We start from the raw sequence: 17,704 nt of genomic DNA on the forward strand, positions 1-17,704 counted from the left end.
ACTGACTTGATCTAGCAGGAAAGAACTGTCCTGGTAATAATGGACTGTTTTTCCAACTACCCTGAGATAGCTCATCTGGGCAACATGACAGCCATTTAAGTAATCACCCTCATTGCATCAGTATTTGCTCAACACGGCATGCCTGCCGTAGTACAAACAGATAACACACATCAGTTTGATGGCCACAAGTTCCAAGGATTTGTAAAGCTAGATGGCTCTATCCACAAAACATCCAGCCCAAGCTTTCTACAAAATCCAATAAACTTGTTGAGAATGGCCTAGCGAAGAGCTTCCTAAATAAAGCAATGAACTCAAAGGCTGATCCTTATTTGGCATGTCTTACTTACATAACTAGTTACCACACAGCAGGGCCTCTTCCCAAGAAAACTACTGCTCAACAGAAAATTCGTCACAAGACTGCCACAAGTATGACACAGTGAGATCAGCTGACAACGTGAAATTTACACGTGCAAAAATCTGTGCAAGGTCAAGAGAAAATGGCATTCCGATAAGGGTGCTAAAGAATTGCCACCACTTCAGGAAAATGGCAATGTGTTGCTTTCAGATGGCACAACATGGAAACAGAAAGCCATAATGTCCCGTCAAGGGGATCTGCTATCATATCAAATGATCATGCCACCAGGTTCCACCTTTTTATAATTTTTTTTTTAATTCATTTTCACTTTTAACATTTGTCATCATACATAAATCATAATAATTTTACCAATGGGATTCTCAGAATCCCCAAACTTCCCTCCACCCCTCTATGGTTTCTCCAGATATTCTTTTCAAACTGCATCATACCATATTCTCCATATTTTCTTACATCTCGTTTTCTATCATAGTTCTCGCTTCATTGCAAGTGTTTTTAAAATTCTGCCAATGTTTTCAATTGTTTACAGTGTTCTTTCAAGTAACTTTTAAAAATTCCCCATTCTTTATTAAATTTACTGTCCTCTTGATCTCTGGTTTTCCCAGTCATTTTTGCCAATTCAGCATAGTCCATCATATTTATCATATTTGTCCTCCTTCCATCTTTGGGCAAGCATGAGGTTCCACCTTTAGAAGGAAGAGAATACATCTCCTACTGATTCCAAAGAATCATGATCATAGACAATCCATACCACTCCGCACCAAATGAGGCACTGAAATCCATGAAAGAATTGGCAAAAATATATTTTTAATTTTTTATGGCAAGGGAAAAGACCGAGAATTAAACATCTAATTTTAATTGATATAAAAGACAGAGGAGGCTTTTCTCTGTCCGATCTGAAGTTGTATTATGAGGCAGCCCACTTCACCTGGTTAAAGAAGTGGTGTACGCTGCAAAATTCGGACCTCTTAGATTTGGAGGGTTTTGATAACCAATGGGGTGCCATGCGTACTTGGTCTATGGGAGGATATCTATTTAGAACTGGAAAAAATGCTAAAAATATCCTTTAATAAAAAACCAGAAGCCTTCCTTTTGGGAATTACAGATTCGGACATTTCCAAAAAGGTAAGAGAGATTTTTAACACGCCACGGTCGCAGTGAGAGTTCTTATTGCAGCAAACTGGAAGAGTGACAAAGTTCCTTCAAGGTTAGAATGGATTCAAAAATTGGCTGAATATGCAGAATTAGATAGCTTGTCTGAAAAAATAAAGAATAAACCAAAACAGGTACCATATTTATCTCAAAATGGGAAATCTTCAAACTATATTTGAAAAATAATTATTGTAGCTTAAAATCTGTTGTAGCATTCGAATAATTTCAGTAGTAGTTTCAAATATGATGTGAGACCTAAGATAGATTAAAACTTATTTAAATTCTGATAATAACTCGATATGTATTGGCAGCAAGTTAATGATGAGTAATTAAGGATGCTGTTTCTGTTCCAAACATTGCAAATTTTGGATAAAATGGATTGTTTCAAGAAGTGGCAGAGAGATATTTCTAGATTTGTCTGGCAGGGCAAGAAGCCTCAAATAAAATTTAAGATATTAACCGATGCTAAAGAAAGAGGTGGATTTGCCCTGCCAGACTTTAAACTTTATTATGAATCGGCCGCGTTTTGCTGGCTGAGAGAATGGCTGCTTCTTGAAAATACTGATGTGTTGGACCTAGAAGGTTTTAACAATGTATTTGGGTGGCATGCATATTTGTGGTATGATAAGATTAAAGCACATAAAGCGTTTAAAAACCATATTGTCAGAAAAGCACTGTTTAATGTCTGGATAAGATATAAGGACTTGCTTGAAAATAAAACCCCAAGGTGGCTGTCACCAATGGAAGCCAAGGCTCAGAAAAAGCTCAATATGGAGGCCAATTGGCCGAAATATTGGGAAATTTTGGAACAAGAGGGAGACAGATTAAAATTGCAGAGTTTTGAAAAACTAAAAAATAGAGTGCGAGATTGGCTCCATTATTACCAAATAATGGAGGCGTACAATTTGGATAAAAAAATTGGCTTCCAGGTGGAAAAATCAAAATTGGAAACAGAACTGTTAGAACCCAAAACTAAGAACTTGTCAAGAATGTATAACTTGCTGTTGAAATGGAATACTCAGGATGAAACGGTGAAATCAACTATGATCAAATGGGCACAAGATGTAGGACATAATATTATGATGGCTGACTGGGAACAGTTATGGACCACAGGTATGAAGTTTACGGCATGTAATGCCCTAAGAGAGAATACAGTGGTGCCTCGCAAGACGAAAAGAATCCGTTCCACGAGTCTCTTCGTCTTGCAGGTTTTTTCGTCTTGCGAAGCAAGCCCATTAGAGGTTTAGCGGCTTAGCGCTACAGTATTAGCGGCTTAGCCGGCTTAAAGATCAGCTGATAAGCGGCTTAGCATCAGCTGTTAAGCGGCTTAAAGATCAGCTGATAAGCGGCTTAGCATCAGCTGTTAAGCGGCTTAAAGATCCGCTGATAAGCGGCTTAGCCATCAGCTGTTAAGCGGCTTAAAGATCAGCTGATAAGCAGCTTAGCCATCAGCTGATAAGCGGTTTAGCTGCTTGGGAAAAAGGGGGGGGGGAAGGAAAAAAACCCCGCAGGAACTCGCAAGACATTTTCGTCTCGCGAAGCAAGCACATAGGAAATTCGTTTTGCGAAGCACCTCCAAAACGGAAAACCCTTTCGTCTAGCGGGTTTTCCGTCTTGCGAGGCATTCGTCTTGCGGGGCACCACTGTATAATGAAAATGATCTATAGGTGGTACATGACACCAGTCAAGCTTGCAAAAATATATCATTTGCCCGGTAATAAATGTTGGAAATGTAAAGAGACTGAAGGCACATTTTTTCACCTTTGATGGACATGCCCAAGGATTAAGACATTCTGGGAGATGATTTACAATGAAATGAAAAAGGTATTTAAATATACCTTTCTGAAGAAACCAGAGGCCTTTCTCTTGGGCATGGTCGGCCAATTGGTGCCAAAAAAGGATAGAACTTTTTTTATGTATGCCACAACAGCAGCAAGAATACTCATCGTGAAGTATTGGAAGACACAAGATCTACCCACCCGGGAAGAATGGCAGATGAAGGTGATGGACTACATGGAACTGGCGGAAATGACTGGCAGAATCCGAGACCAGGGAGAAGAGTTGGTGGAAGAAGATTGGAAGAAATTTAAAGTTTATTTACAGAAACATTGTAAAATTAAGGAATGTTAGAAGGATGTTGGAATGAAATAATGCGGTTTTAGCAGAAATGCTATAAAGGATTAAGGAAAAATAGATTGCTAAAAGGTGAAGGAGGGAAAGTAAAGTTACATTATATTAAGATAAAATAGAGGACAAAAACTGGAAAAGATGGAAAGGATTTGCTGAAATAGCTAATTGAACTAGAATACAAAAAAGGGAGGTGTGAGGAAGTCAAGGAAATAAGCAAATGAAAGATAAGATATGGGAAGATTTATTGTATTTTTTCTTTTTTTCTTTTCTTTTTTTTCTTGTTTCTTTTTTTTATTATTGTGATGTGATGTTTTGTATTTCTTAAATATGCTGTTTTTTAAATTTTTTCTTTTTGTAACCCTTTAAAATTCAATAAATATTATCTTAAAAAAAATATGAAAAAATAAAGAATAAACCAAAACAGGTACCATATTTATCTCAAAATGGGAAATCTTCAAACTATATTTGAAAAATAATTATTGCAGCTTAAAATATGTTGTAGCATTCGAATAATTTCAGTAGTAGTTTCAAATATGATGTGAGACCTAAGATAGATTAAAACTTATTTAAATTCTGATAATAACTCGATATGTATTGGCAACAAGTTAATGATGAGTAATTGAAGTAATTGAAGTTAGGGACGTGGATGGCACTGTGGGTAAAACCTCAGCGCCTAGGACTTGCCGATCGTCAGGTCGACGGTTCGAATCCCCGCGGCGGGGTGCGCTCCCGTTGCTCGGTACCAGCGCCTGCCAACCTAGCAGTTCGAAAGCACCCCTGGGTGCAAGTAGATAAATAGGGACCGCTTACTAGCGGGAAGGTAAACGGCGTTTCCGTGTGCTGCGCTGGCTCGCCAGATGCAGCTTGTCACGCTGGCCACGTGACCCGGACGTGTCTGCGGACAGCGCTGGCCCCCGGCCTCTTAAGTGTGATGGGCGCACAACCCTAGAGTCGGACATGACTGGCCCGTACGGGCAGGGGTACCTTTTGTTGTTGTTGTTGTTTAGTCGTTTAGTCGTGTCCGACTCTTCGTGACCCCATGGACCAGAGCACGCCAGGCACTTCTGTCCTCCACTGCCTCCCGCAGTTTGATCAAACTCATGCTGGTAGCTTCAAGAACACCATCCAACCATCTCATTCTCCGTCGTCCCCTTCTCCTTGTGCCCTCCATCTTTCCCAACATCAGGGTCTTTTCCAGGGAGTCTTCTCTTCTCATGAGGTGGCCAAAGTATTGGAGCCTCAGCTTCAGGATCTGTCCTTCCAGTGAGCACTCAGGGCTGATTTCCTTCAGAATGGAGAGGTTTGATCTTCTTGCAGTCCATGGGACTCTCAAGAGTCTCCTCCAGCACCATAATTCAAAAGCATCAATTCTTCGGCGATCAGCCTTCTTTATGGTCCAGCTCTCACTTCCATACATCACTACTGGGAAAACCATGGCTTTTACTATACGGACCTTTGTTGGCAAGGTGATGTGTCTGCTTTTTAAGATGTTGTCTAGGTTTGCCATCGCCTTTCTCCCAAGGAGCAGGCGTCTTTTAATTTCGTGACTGCTGTCACCATCTGCAGTGATCATGGAGCCCAAGAAAGTAAAATCTCTCACTGCCTCCATTTCTTCCCCTTCTATTTGCCAGGAGGTGATGGGCCCAGTGGCCATGATCTTTGTTTTTTTGATGTTGAGCTTCAGACCATATTTTGCGCTCTCCTCTTTCACCCTCATTAAAAGGTTCTTTAATTCCTCTTCACTTTCTGCCATCAAGGTTGTGTCATCTGCATATCTGAGGTTGTTGATATTTCTTCCGGCAATCTTAATTCCGGCTTGGGATTCATCCAGCCCAGCCTTTCGCATGATGAATTCTGCATATAAGTTAAATAAGCAGGGAGACAATATACAGCCTTGCCGTACTCCTTTCCCAATTTTGAACCAATCAGTTGTTCCATATCCAGTTCTAACTGTAGCTTCTTGTCCCACATAGAGATTTCTCAGGAGACAGATGAGGTGATCAGGCACTCCCATTTCTTTAAGAACTTGCCAAAGTTTGCTGTGGTCGACACAGTCAAAGGCTTTTGCATAGTCAATGAAGCAGAAGTAGATGTCTTTCTGGAACTCTCTAGCTTTCTCCATAATCCAGCGCATGTTTGCAATTTGGTCTCTGGTTCCTCTGCCTCTTCTAAATCCAGCTTGCACTTCTGGGAGTTCTCGGTCCACATACTGCTTGAGCCTTCCTTGTAGAATTTTAAGCATAACCTTGCTAGCATGTGAAATGAGTGAAATTGTGCGGTAGTTGGAGCATTCTTTGGCACTGCCTTTCTTTGGGATTGGGATGTAGACTGATCTTCTCCAATCCTCTGGCCACTGCTGAGTTTTCCAAACTTGCTGGCATATTGAGTGTAGCACCTTAACAGCATCATCTTTTAAAATTTTAAACAGTTCAGCTGGAATACCATCACTTCCACTGGCCTTGTTATTTGCAGTGCTTTCTAAGGCCCATTTGACTTCACTCTCCAGGATGTCTGGCTCAAGGTCAGCAACCACACTACCTGGGGTGTACGAGACATCCATATCTTTCTGGTATAATTCTTCTGTGTATTCTTGCCACCTCTTCTTGATGTCTTCTGCTTCAGTTAGGTCTTTACCACTTTTGTCCTTTATTATGGTAATCTTTGTACGAAATGTTCCTTTCATATTTCCGATTTTCTTGAACAGATCTCTGATTCTTCCCATTCTGTTGTTTTCCTCTATTTCTTTGCATTGCTTGTTTAAGAAGGCCTTCTTGTCTCTTCTTGCTATTCTTTGGAAATCTGCATTCAATTTCCTGTATCTTTCACTATCTCCCTCGCATTTTGCTTGCCTTCTCTCCCCCGCTATTTGTAAGGCCTCGTTGGACAGCCACTTTGCTTTCTTGCATTTCTTTTTCATTGGGATGGTTTTAGTTGCTGCCTCCTGTATAATGTTGCGAGCCTCCACCCATAGTTCTTCAGGCACTCTGTCCAGCAAATCTAAATCCTTAAACCTGTTCCTCACTTCCACTGTGTATTCATAAGGGATTTGGTTTAGATTGTATCTTACCTGTCCAGTGGTTTTTCCTACTTTCTTCAGTTTAAGCTTGAATTTTGCTATAAGAAGCTGATGATCTGAGCCACAGTCAGCTCCAGGTCTTGTTTTTGCTGACTGTATAGAGCTTCTCCATCTTTGGCTGCAGAGAATATAATCAATCTGATTTCGATGTTGCCCATCTGGTGATGTCCATGTGTAGAGTCGTCTCTTGTGTTGTTGGAAAAGCATGTTTGTGATGACCAGCCTGTTCTCTTGACAGAACTCTATTAGCCTTTGCCCTGCTTCATTTTGATCTCCAAGGCCAAACTTGCCAGTTGTTCCTTTTATCTCTTGATTCCCTACTTTAGCATTCCAATCCCCTATAATGAGAAGAACATCCTTCTTTGGTGTCACTTCTATAAGGTCTTGTAAGTCTTCATAGAATTGGTCAATTTCAGTTTCTTCAGCACCAGTAGTTGGTGCATAAACTTGGATTACTGTGATGTTAAAAGGTCTGCCTTGGATTCGTATCGAGATCATTCTATCATTTTTGAGACTGCATCCCAGTACAGCTTTCGCCACTCTTTTGTTGACTATGAGGGCCACTCCATTTCTTTTACGGGTTTCTTGCCCACAGTAGTAGATATGATAGTCATCCGAACTGAATTCGCCCATTCCCGTCCATTTTAGCTCACTGATGCCCAGGATGTCAATATTTATTCTTGCCATCTCATTTTTGACCACATCCAACTTACCCAGGTTCATGGTTCTTACATTCCAGGTTCCTATGCAATATTTTTCTTTACAGCATTGGACTTTCCTTTCGCTTCCATGCATATCCACAACTGAGCGTCCTTTCGGCTTTGGCCCAGCCGCTTCATCAGCTCTGGATCTACTTGTACTTGTCCTCCGCTCTTCCTCAGTAGCATGTTGGACGCCTTCCGACCTGAGGGGCTCATCTTCCAGCGTCATAACTTTTATATGCCTGTTGTCTTTGTCCATGGAGTTTTCTTGGCAGGGATACTGGAGTGGCTTGCCGGTTCCTACTCCAGGTAGGAGTACCTTTACCTTTACCTAATTGAAGTAAGGAGCGGACGGGAAGTCTGATCTACAATAAAAAGACCATCTTTATTTTATTGTTTTGTTTTGTGATTATTCTTTGGTATATTATTTTTCTTTCTGCTTTGTGTTGATGTATATGGATAATTGTCCTTTTTGTGTATTAAAGTGAATAAAATAAATAAAAAATAAAATAAATTTTAAAAATCCATGAAAGAGGAGGAGGCCAGCAAAAGAAAATGGTATGAGTAAACAGGCACCAGAAACTGGAACCCTTTTACAGAGGTCCAACAGCCATACAAAAGACAGACAGACTCATCGGCATTTGTTTTGCAATTACTCAGTGCTTTTTTTCTTTAAAAAAAATGTTTAGGGGTACTCTCATTTTCCTACTTATATTGAAATACTGCCCCTCAATGGGGCCAAACTTAGATTCACAAAATGTTCAGGGGTACGCATACCCTTGCGTCGTTCCCCCCCCCGAAAAAAGCACTGGATATTACCTTATTGTGTCCTTGTTTGCTACCAGTTGGTACTATTAATATCAAAAGAGGGAATCGTGGTGATATCCCTTTAAGAGGTTTGTCATGTTTGGGAGGGAAACCCTCTGGGAGTTTGTATATTTGGGTGGTGCCTCAGCAAGAGGCAGAATGCAGGTGGGAGGTAGCACAGGTCCATGATGAAAGTAATATTAACTGTCTCCTCCAATTGTTCAATAAATGAAACATTAGATTGAAGAGTTCTGACATCTGTCAGGAAGGTTTAGGTCTCCACCCCGGACCAAAATAGGGTGCTGATTTCACTGGTGCCATAAGGGGTGAAGGAGGTGAGAGTTGGCTCCGCCTTTCACAATATAGATTTTAACCTCTGGGGAAAACTCTGGGAAAGTGATTTGAAGTTCACAGCATGTTATTCTTTGAAGGAGAACTACTTGAAAATGATTCACAGATGGTATTTAACTCTGAGTAGGCTTGCTAAGATGTATAAGACTGAATCAGATGAGTGCTGGAGATGCAAAGAGGTGGAGGGAATGCTCTTTCATGTGTGGAGAACTTGTAAAAGGGTAAAAGCGTATTGGGAAATGTTCCATAATGACTTGGAAAAAATGTTTAAAAGTACTTCCCCCCCAAAATCCAGAGTCCTTTCTGTTGGAGATAATTGAGACTGAAATTCCAAGGTGTCACAAAAGGTTATTTATGCATGCCACTACTGTGGCCCATGTTTTATTAGCCCCAAAATGGAAAACGAGCGAGGTCCCAACCACAGAAGAATGGCAACTTAAGTTGACAGAACATGTGTAGTTTGCAGACTTAACATATAGAATGAGAGAACAAGAAGAACATACATTTAGAGAAGACTGGAAGATGTTTATTGAATGCATGGGAAAGAACTGTGTACAGCTGAAAATGCTGGCAGCATTAAGATAAATTCAGCAGCGTCAATAAGTTATGATGGATATAATAATGGAATATTGAATGGTATAGTTTCTGTAGAATATGCAGGGATTTATGATATGTAAAATGAACCATGGAAAGAGAAGAAGAGAAGTCATAGATATCTTAAGGATGTAAAATGAGTATTTTAAATTGTAAAACAGAAAATTTAATGAGAGAGAGAAAGAGAGAGATGGTACTGCTTTGATGTCTTCTGTTTGCTTATGACATTCTAGGCTTTCCTCCCAGCATTAAGAGGAGATATTGCTCTCCTATTGCGCAGGGGTCAGCAAACTTTTTCAGCAGGGGGCCAGTCCACTGTCCCTCAGACCTTGTGGGGGGCGGAGGCAGACTATATTTTGAAGGGGAACAAATGAACAAATTCCTATGCCCCACAAATAACCCAGAGATGCATTTTAAATAAAAGGACATATTCTACTCATATAAAAACACCAGGCAGGCCCCACAAATAACCCAGAGATGCATTTTAAATAAAAGGACACATTCTACTCATGTAAAAACACGCTGATTCCCGGACCATCCGCAGGCCGGATTTAGAAGGCGATTGGGCTGCATCCGGCCCCCGGGCCTTGGTTTGCCTACCCATGGCTTAGGGCACCCACCAGGTGAGCAGCTAACGCTGTCGCAGAGCTCTGACAACAGATGTTCCTGGACAACCAGGTGGGATATAGGGCAGGGCCTCAGCAGCTTATCCATCCTTGCCAGAGGAGAAAGGATTTTATAAGGGGGGAAATCTGGTGACCAAACGACTTGGCAACGCAATCCAGCACAGACAGGATGCTGAAGTTACTTGTCATGGGGACACGGCGGAGATGTAAGTGGAGCAGCAAAGCAGGCTGCAGATTCTGACAGAGCTCCACTAAAATCGAGGGAATTGCTTCTTCTTTCTGCATAAAGCCTCAAGAATTGCAGCATTCCCCCCCTCCCCCCAGAAGGGCCAAGGGCAGAGGGGAATTATAGCTTGCCTTTGATCACCAGGCTAGCGATCCTTCTGGAGGGACGTACGCAACACCCATCTGAAGGGCCTTGTGATCCCTGACCTGCCATAGCATCACAGAAAGCCTTGGTGAGCGTAATTGTTTATCTGCCCTTGAATCATTTGCGATGTTTGCAGAGAAAGCGGAGTCCAAGGCCCGGGAATTCAAGGAAAGTGCGTTGAGTGAGATAAGAACCTAAGGACAGATGAAATAATAGCTGGTTGCGGTCAAGAGGAGTCTAACAGCATTGAGAGACCACAGGGATGCCCTCCATGCCTTAAACATTTTGGTCTTTTCAGCTGTTTTGGAGGAGGTTATCACTGATTATTTTTCAGCATTACAAACTCTGGCCTGTCAATTTCATTGTGAGACTGTGTGGGGTTTTTTTGAAAATCCCCCTGTGATCGGGTGTCTTCTCAATTATATAGCATTTGCAGTTCCTTGGGTGAGATTCACCCAGGGCCAGTTCACTCTTGAGGTAAAGTAAGGCAACTCACCTCAGGAGACAGGATCACACCGCCTCCGAGGAATGAATTCATAGAATCATAGAATCATAGAGTTGGAAGAGACCACAAGGGCCATCGAGTCCAACCCCCTGCCAAGCAGGAAACACCATCAGAACACTCCTGACATATGGTTGTCAAGCCTCTGCTTAAAGACCTCCAAAGAAGGAGACTCCACCACACTCCTTGGCAGCAAATTCCACTGTCGAACAGTTGCAGCAACGGCTACAGTGCAATTCTTGGAAGTTGGATATGCCCCTCAGCAGCACACCGGTTCCTTGGCAAATACACAAGCTCAACCTATAGAAGTGTTTTCAAATTTAGCGCATATCATGACAAATCTGCTTATGAACACACAGAAATACTGCAGAAATAAATAGAATGTCTTGTAAAAAGCAGCAATTTTGTATCTTGTAAACGTTTGTTTTTACAATATAGCACTGTTCCAAATAAAATCCAAAAGGGACTGGAGTTTATCACTGTGGCCAAGAGTTTGCACCTCCTCAGCTGTGTTGGTCCAATTGTCCTTTTCTTTCTCACCTTCTTTTTTTTTGCTATTAGTCCAGTGCGCAGCAGTCTTATAAAAGGTGCTTGGTTAGGTCACCTAACCGTGAAGTGGCAACTTATAAAGTTTCTTTCCTGCTTTCAGACACAAATGGATAAATTTGTTCCACTGCAGTGGCAACAGCCTTTATGTTTGGCCCTGTAACTGTGATACTTCCTGTTGAAAAAATCTGTAAAGTAGCTCTGATTTTAGCATGGGGTCTGTTGCTTTTTGTGAATTCCGGCAATCTGATTTCAAAGGGCATATTGCATACTGCTAAAACTTTGACAACTTTAAAATCTGTAAAAATCACCTGGAAACCTAGTTTCTGCAGACTACGAGCTAATCGTCTGGCACCAAATTTAGCTTCTTCTTCACTTGTAGCTCCTGTGCAAATTACTTTTCTTGAGGACCAAATTGTTGCTGTAATCCTTGGTTTCCGAATCTTCATTAATACTTTTCCAACACCACGCTTGTATATTGCATTTGCTCCCTCTAACGCAATCTTTCAATGACATCTTGTTTGGAAGACTCCGACTACATTTGTGATTAAAATGTCCAAGGGAACATCACTCTCCACATCCATTGGGGTGACTCAGATTAAAACCTCAAGATTCTAGCACGACACCATGAAGATCACATCTGAAATCCTATAGGCAACCGTGCAGCCCAGTTGCTGCGCAACCCATCGCCATTGCCGTTTCAACACACCGACGACGCCTCCTTCTCTAGCTCACCTCCTCCTGCTCTTGTTCCCAATGTAGGTACAGTGGTACCTCGGGTTACAGACACTTCAGGTTACAGACGCTTCAGGTTACAGACTCCGCTAACCCAGAAATAGTACCTCGGGTTAAGAACTTTGCTTCAGGATGAGAACAGAAATCGTGCGGCCGCGGTGCAGCGGCAGCAGGAGGCCCCATTAGCTAAAGTGGTGCCTCAGGTTAAGAACAGTTTCAGGTTAACAACGGGCCTCCAGAACGAATTAAGTTCTTAACCCGAGGTACCACTGTATTCACTCCCCCTTTCTTCCCTGGCACAACGGTCAGGCTGTCAGCATCGCCCTTGAGCCAGTGCCATGAACTGGACTCATCCACTTCAGCCCCGACTGGGCTAGGCGAGCTGGGTAGCACTTCCAGAGACCACCTTCTGCACAGGAACAGGTCAAAGTGCTGTGGACTCACAGCTTAGAGTTGTGAGCACCGGATTCACTTCCACAAGAAGACAGTCGTCGCACAGCATAGTATAGCAGAGTACAGCAGAGCATAAACGACTTGGAGAGCAGCTCTGTAGAATATCTTCTTTATTCTATCTACAGCTGTAATACACAACTATATACAGAGCTAAATGAGGTCTAAACGAAAAATGCTGAACTGCACTGAGTGTCTGCAGCTGCTCTTAGCAGCAACCTTATCTATACACACGATCTCTCTCTAACACTCAGTCTCTCTCTCTCTTTGATGTGAGGCTGGAGCGGAATATGTAGAGAGCAGAAACCGCCCCCTCCTCTCTGGAGAATCAGCAGAGAACATCAGCAGATTCTTGGATATGGGAGGGGTGAAATCTCCTCACAGGCATCATTTTGAGGTTGACCTCAGGTGCCACAATGAGTTTTGTCAATGGAAGCTCTGCTCAAGGACTTCTGCTTATGCAATGGGGCTTTCCTCCACTCTCCTCCACACCCCACCTCACCCCACCCCCTGAAGTTGGCTCTTGTGGGTTGCAGAGGATTGTTCCATACGGCAAGCCAAAATGCTTGCGCCAGCAGGATGACAGAGTAACACTGAGTTCCTTCCATATTATCGCCAGGTTTATTTCCATTGCATGCATTGTTTAAATGGAACAGTTTGCTTTTAGCCACCAGATTACAGTCTGGATATTTTTATTTGTCCTTTCAAAATGACTGCAGAAGCAGGAGATGGAGAAATCGCAGCTTCTCCTGTGTGACCTTTTCATTTGCCTGCCTCCTCAATCTGCTCCGTGGTGTGTGGGCTTTGTATTTTGGTTTTGGGTTTTTGGGTTTTTTGCTGTTTGTTCTTTGGTATTTTTATTAAAGATTTTCTTGGTTTACAAAAGTATGTGCAATGTCTCTCTCCCCCCCCCCCCGTAACATTTTTTTTACAGATCAGTTTCATTTGTTGAGACATTAGGAAGGAAAGGGGGAAAGGAGGGTGGGTGGCAATATTTCTATTTTACTTAATATATGTGGGGTTTTGTGTCAGCGTTGCTTGTGCAGGTTCTCTGCTGTTCACTTGTGTTCCTTTGGTGGTGAGAGAGGTTGGGGTTGGCCTTGTTTGTTTGTGATTGGCTGTGGTGATCTTTGTTTTCGTGTGTGAATGGGGTGGGTGGGTGTTTTGGATCAGGTTAGCCATATTGATTTGTATGCTGTTGGTGGATTTTTGTCATTCTTGTTGGGTTGTGTATGTGATAAAGGGGAGCCATACCGGGGTGAAGGCATTGTCTTCTATTTGTCCCCGTGTCAGTTTCAGTTAATTGGTTACTTTTTCTAGTAAGGCTGTTTCCCATACTATTTGGTACCATTGGTCCATGCTTACTCCTGACAGGTCTCTCCAGTGTCTGGTTATGATGTTTCTGGCTGCTGAAAGTAGGGTTATGAGTTCTTTGTGGTGTAAATGGGCATTGCTGTCTTGGAAGATGTTTAGTAGTAGAACAAAAGACCGGCAGAGAGAAAATGGGCTGGAGAAAGAGAAACCATCCCTTCCTGCTTTAATAGTCAAGTGAAAGGGGCAGAGATAATCTCTAGGCTGAAATCTGACACCCACAACCCTGCCTATGCATTAACTTTGCATGAGAATGGGGAAGGAGGCATCTAACAAACCTTGTCTTTGGAGGTCCTGCGGAAGGGCTTCCCAAGGCACTATGGGGCTTCCCCACCTCTTCCCCTCATGTACCACGCCTGCCACTGGACCTGGAGAGGTCAGGAGGAGCCCCAGAACAGAGCACAGGGTGAGGGAAGGGGAGGACCATTCTGTCTACCAAGCTGATGTGCTTGCGCCAGCATAACGTGACATCAAATTCCATGTTTACTTTTTCCAAAGTGGTACATGCTATTAAAAATGAAAAGTGCCCATGGTCCAGCAATTTCCCATGCTGGAATATGTCACACATAAAGCTGTACTAGGCATTAAGAAAGCAAGGTTCAAGGCAGGACCAAAAAACAAAACAAAAAACCAGAGTCCTTTCTGTTGGGGATAATTCAGACAGAAATTCCAAGGTGTCAAAAAAGGTTATTTATGTAAGCTGCTACTGCAGCCCGTGTTTCGTTAGCTCCAAAATGGAAAATGACCGAGGTCCCAACTAAAGAAGAATGGCAACTTAAGCTGACAGAATATGTGCAGTTGCAGAATTAACATATAGAATAAGAGAACACGAAGAACATACGTTTGGATGTACGATTGGAAAATGTTTATTGAATATATGGGGGGAAATTGTGTACACCTGGAAACGTTGGCAGCATTGAGATCAATTCAACGGTGTAAATAAGTTTCGATGGATTCAATAATGGAATACTGATTGGTTTAGTTTTGGTAAAATATGCAGAGATTTATGATATGCAAAATGAACCATGGAAAGAGAAGAAGGGGTCATTGATAATTTAAGGGTGTAAAAATGAGTATTTTAAATCGTAAAACAGAAAATTAAATAAAAATTCTATACAAAAGAAAAGAAAAGAAAGCATGGTCCAAGACAGAACTGCGGCTGGGACAAAACCTCTCACACATGGATGGAATGAAATGTACTGCACAGGAAAATGTACTGCACAGTACTGCTATTTTTGTGACCAAAATAGCAAGAGGGCATAGACCTGCTGGGTTCACAGAGCTGGACTCTCTTGCACCTTTAAGAGTTGCATAGAAGGGATAATCCTGCCAGGTGCTGCTTTCTCTATAACTGCAATAATAGGCTGGGAGAGCCAACTGTCCATTGCAGGAGTGCAGCTGTCCACCTCTGAGCATTAGCTCTTGTTTTTAATGTCACTCTCTTCCTTTTGCCCTTGGGCCAAACTGAATAGGCAGGGCAATACATGAAATACATGCTTGCCCCATTCATATAAAATGTGGCGGCAGGGAGCTAATCTTTACATCAACAGAACATGCAGAGGAGGAGAACAGAGCTATTCCATAGCTGTGCTCCGTAGCTTCAAAATAGGTTTAACAGCTCAACTGGACAACATGACAGCCATTTAAGTAATCACCCTCATTGCATCAGTATTTGCTCAACATGGCATGCCTGCCGTAGTACAATCAGATAATACACATCAGTTTGATGGCTGCAAGTTCCAAGGATTTGCAAAGCTAGTTGGCTCTATCCACAAAACATCCAGCCCAAGGTATCCACAAAATCCAATGAACTTGTTGAAAATGGCCTAGCAAAGAGATTCCTAAAGAAAGCTATGAACTCAAAGGCTGATCCTTATTTGGCATGTCTTACAGAGCTAATCCCACACAGCATGGCCTCTTCCCAAGAAAACTACTGCTCAGTAGAAAATTCATCACAAGAGCTGGAGTCTCTTGCACCTTTAAGAGTTGCAAAGAAGGGAAAATCCTGCCAGGTGCTGCTTTTGCTATAATTGCAACATTGTTTTCATCCGCCTGTTCTGCAGTTGAGGACTTCTTGGATCATTCTTTGTCTAGCTCCTTCCCTTTGATCTTACCGCCTTGGGTGACCCTGCTAGGAGTAAGAGATTCCCAACAGCTTGCAGTGATTCTTCAACATCAACTTCGTTGGACTGGTCATGTTGTGAGGATGCCTGATTATCGTCTTCCAAAGCAACTATTCTATTCCAAACTTAACAATGGAAAGTGTAATGCTGGTGGTTTTGTTGCCTATGGACCTGGCATTGCACAGCACCAATGACGGAGGTGGGTAATCCCTGCTTGTCCTACTCTCGTCCCTTGGGATGGGACGTAGATTGGAAGGGGTTTGAGCATCACTGCATCTCAATACCCTTCGCCGATAGTGATATCTAGCCCCGCCGCCATTCCTCCCTATCCCTTCAATAGTGGGAATCCCAGACCCCATACTAGCCTCTCCAATAGAGGGGTAACATCCCCTCATTAACAAGTCATCCCTGGGCCAGGACTCCTGGGTCAAAATGGTACGGGAAAGAGGTGAAGGTTTGATAGGGTAAGTATCCCTAGAAGATAAAACCTAACCAACCACACCCCAAGCGGGGAGGGCGGTCCCACGGTGTTTCGTTAACTGTCAATCCCCCTCTCCCTCCTGGATTGATTGGAAGACTGTTGGTTCTGTCTGTGGCTGTGGGAGTATTAATGAGGCATGTGCTATAAAATTAATTGATTAACTGCAGGAATAACATTATGCCAGTTTCAGAGACCAGAGCAATTTCTGAATGATCGTAGGATTTCAGATGTGCCCTGACACGCCGAAACTCTGCCCATGTACCAGTGATAGCAGCATAAGTTGATTTACACCATGTCAGTGTAAAGGGAGAGTGAAATCGGCACGTATTTGCATTCCACACAACTAGGTTAGCCTCTCCCAAGCTCTTGATGTTTCAGCCCAAGTCAGCACAGCCAATGGTGTGATGGGAGTTCAGAGCATCTTGAGGGCACCAGGTTGGGGAAGAGTGTACAATCCTCTCCTCATCCAGCAAGTATGTTGTTGTTGGCAGGGAGATGATTTGATGGAGAAAGTTTCACCTGCTACGTTTTCACTTTCATGTTGCTCTTAATGGCAAAGGTGCAAGAGTGGTGAAATAACACCTAAATCCTGGCAACCACACTGAGCTAATCACATTAGGGAATGCTCCTCAGCAGTGAGCCAAATATTAATTTCTCCAGGTGCAATTAGGAGTCCTTCTTATGCTGCAGCAAAAACCTGCTATTGCTACTGCTTGATGAGATTAAACTGCCGCTTCAAATTATTGCGTTGGGTCCAGCTTATCATACTCAGAAGCTGACCCAACTGAAATCTGACTTTATTTACTCGAATCTGATGCTCACCGTTTTTGGTCAAATTACGTTGCGAAAATTCAGGTGCGCATTAGATTTGATGGCACATTTGCATTCGCCAGCAAATAATTTTTTTTGGTTTCAAGGTTCTGAAAATTCAGGTGCGCATTAGATTCAGTGGTGCATTAGACTCGGTTAGTTACTTGATTCCCGTTCAATACTCTGGTTTCTCTTCAGATTCACCTTTTCCTCAATTCCCATTTGGTACAATGCAGTGGAAAATTAAAATGAACCTTTTGGTGTACAGCAACTGCTCCCTTTTCAAGAGAGTGCTGGGTTGTGCTGTTGTTATAAGTGAGTGTCTGTGTTTCTTGTTGGCACCCCTGATCTGGGGAAATAGAGCTGCGTGAAGTCCTTGAAGCAAGATTTAGGTCGCTATTTAGGAGTCTGAAAGCCAGAAATGTCCAAGGTAGCTCTTTTCCTGAAATGCTGCCAGTTCCACAGCTGAGCAGGGTCAATATGTGGACGAGGTTACGCGCTGGGAA

General features: G+C 42.6%; 1 protein-coding gene and 1 pseudogene across 2 annotated transcripts in view; both read right to left on the reverse strand.

Annotated features, from left to right (window-relative positions):
- Positions 1-12,480, reverse strand: part of LDLR (low density lipoprotein receptor) — a 58,218-nt gene extending 45,738 nt beyond the window's left edge. Inside the window, exon 1 of the mRNA XM_080988102.1 lies at positions 12,408-12,480. Within this exon, the coding sequence (XP_080844228.1) occupies positions 12,408-12,465 (58 nt within the window). The 5' untranslated portion in view covers positions 12,466-12,480. The remainder of the gene's footprint in view (positions 1-12,407) is intronic.
- On the reverse strand, positions 11,014-11,960 carry LOC308466981 (TATA box-binding protein-like 1 pseudogene; annotated as a pseudogene). The gene has a single exon. The product of its transcript is annotated as a TATA box-binding protein-like 1 pseudogene (transcript).
- Positions 12,481-17,704: the final 5,224 nt, after the last annotated feature.

This window comes from Podarcis pityusensis (assembly GCF_964106645.2).
Source record: "Podarcis pityusensis genome assembly, chromosome: 17".
NCBI lineage: Eukaryota > Metazoa > Chordata > Lepidosauria > Squamata > Lacertidae > Podarcis > Podarcis pityusensis.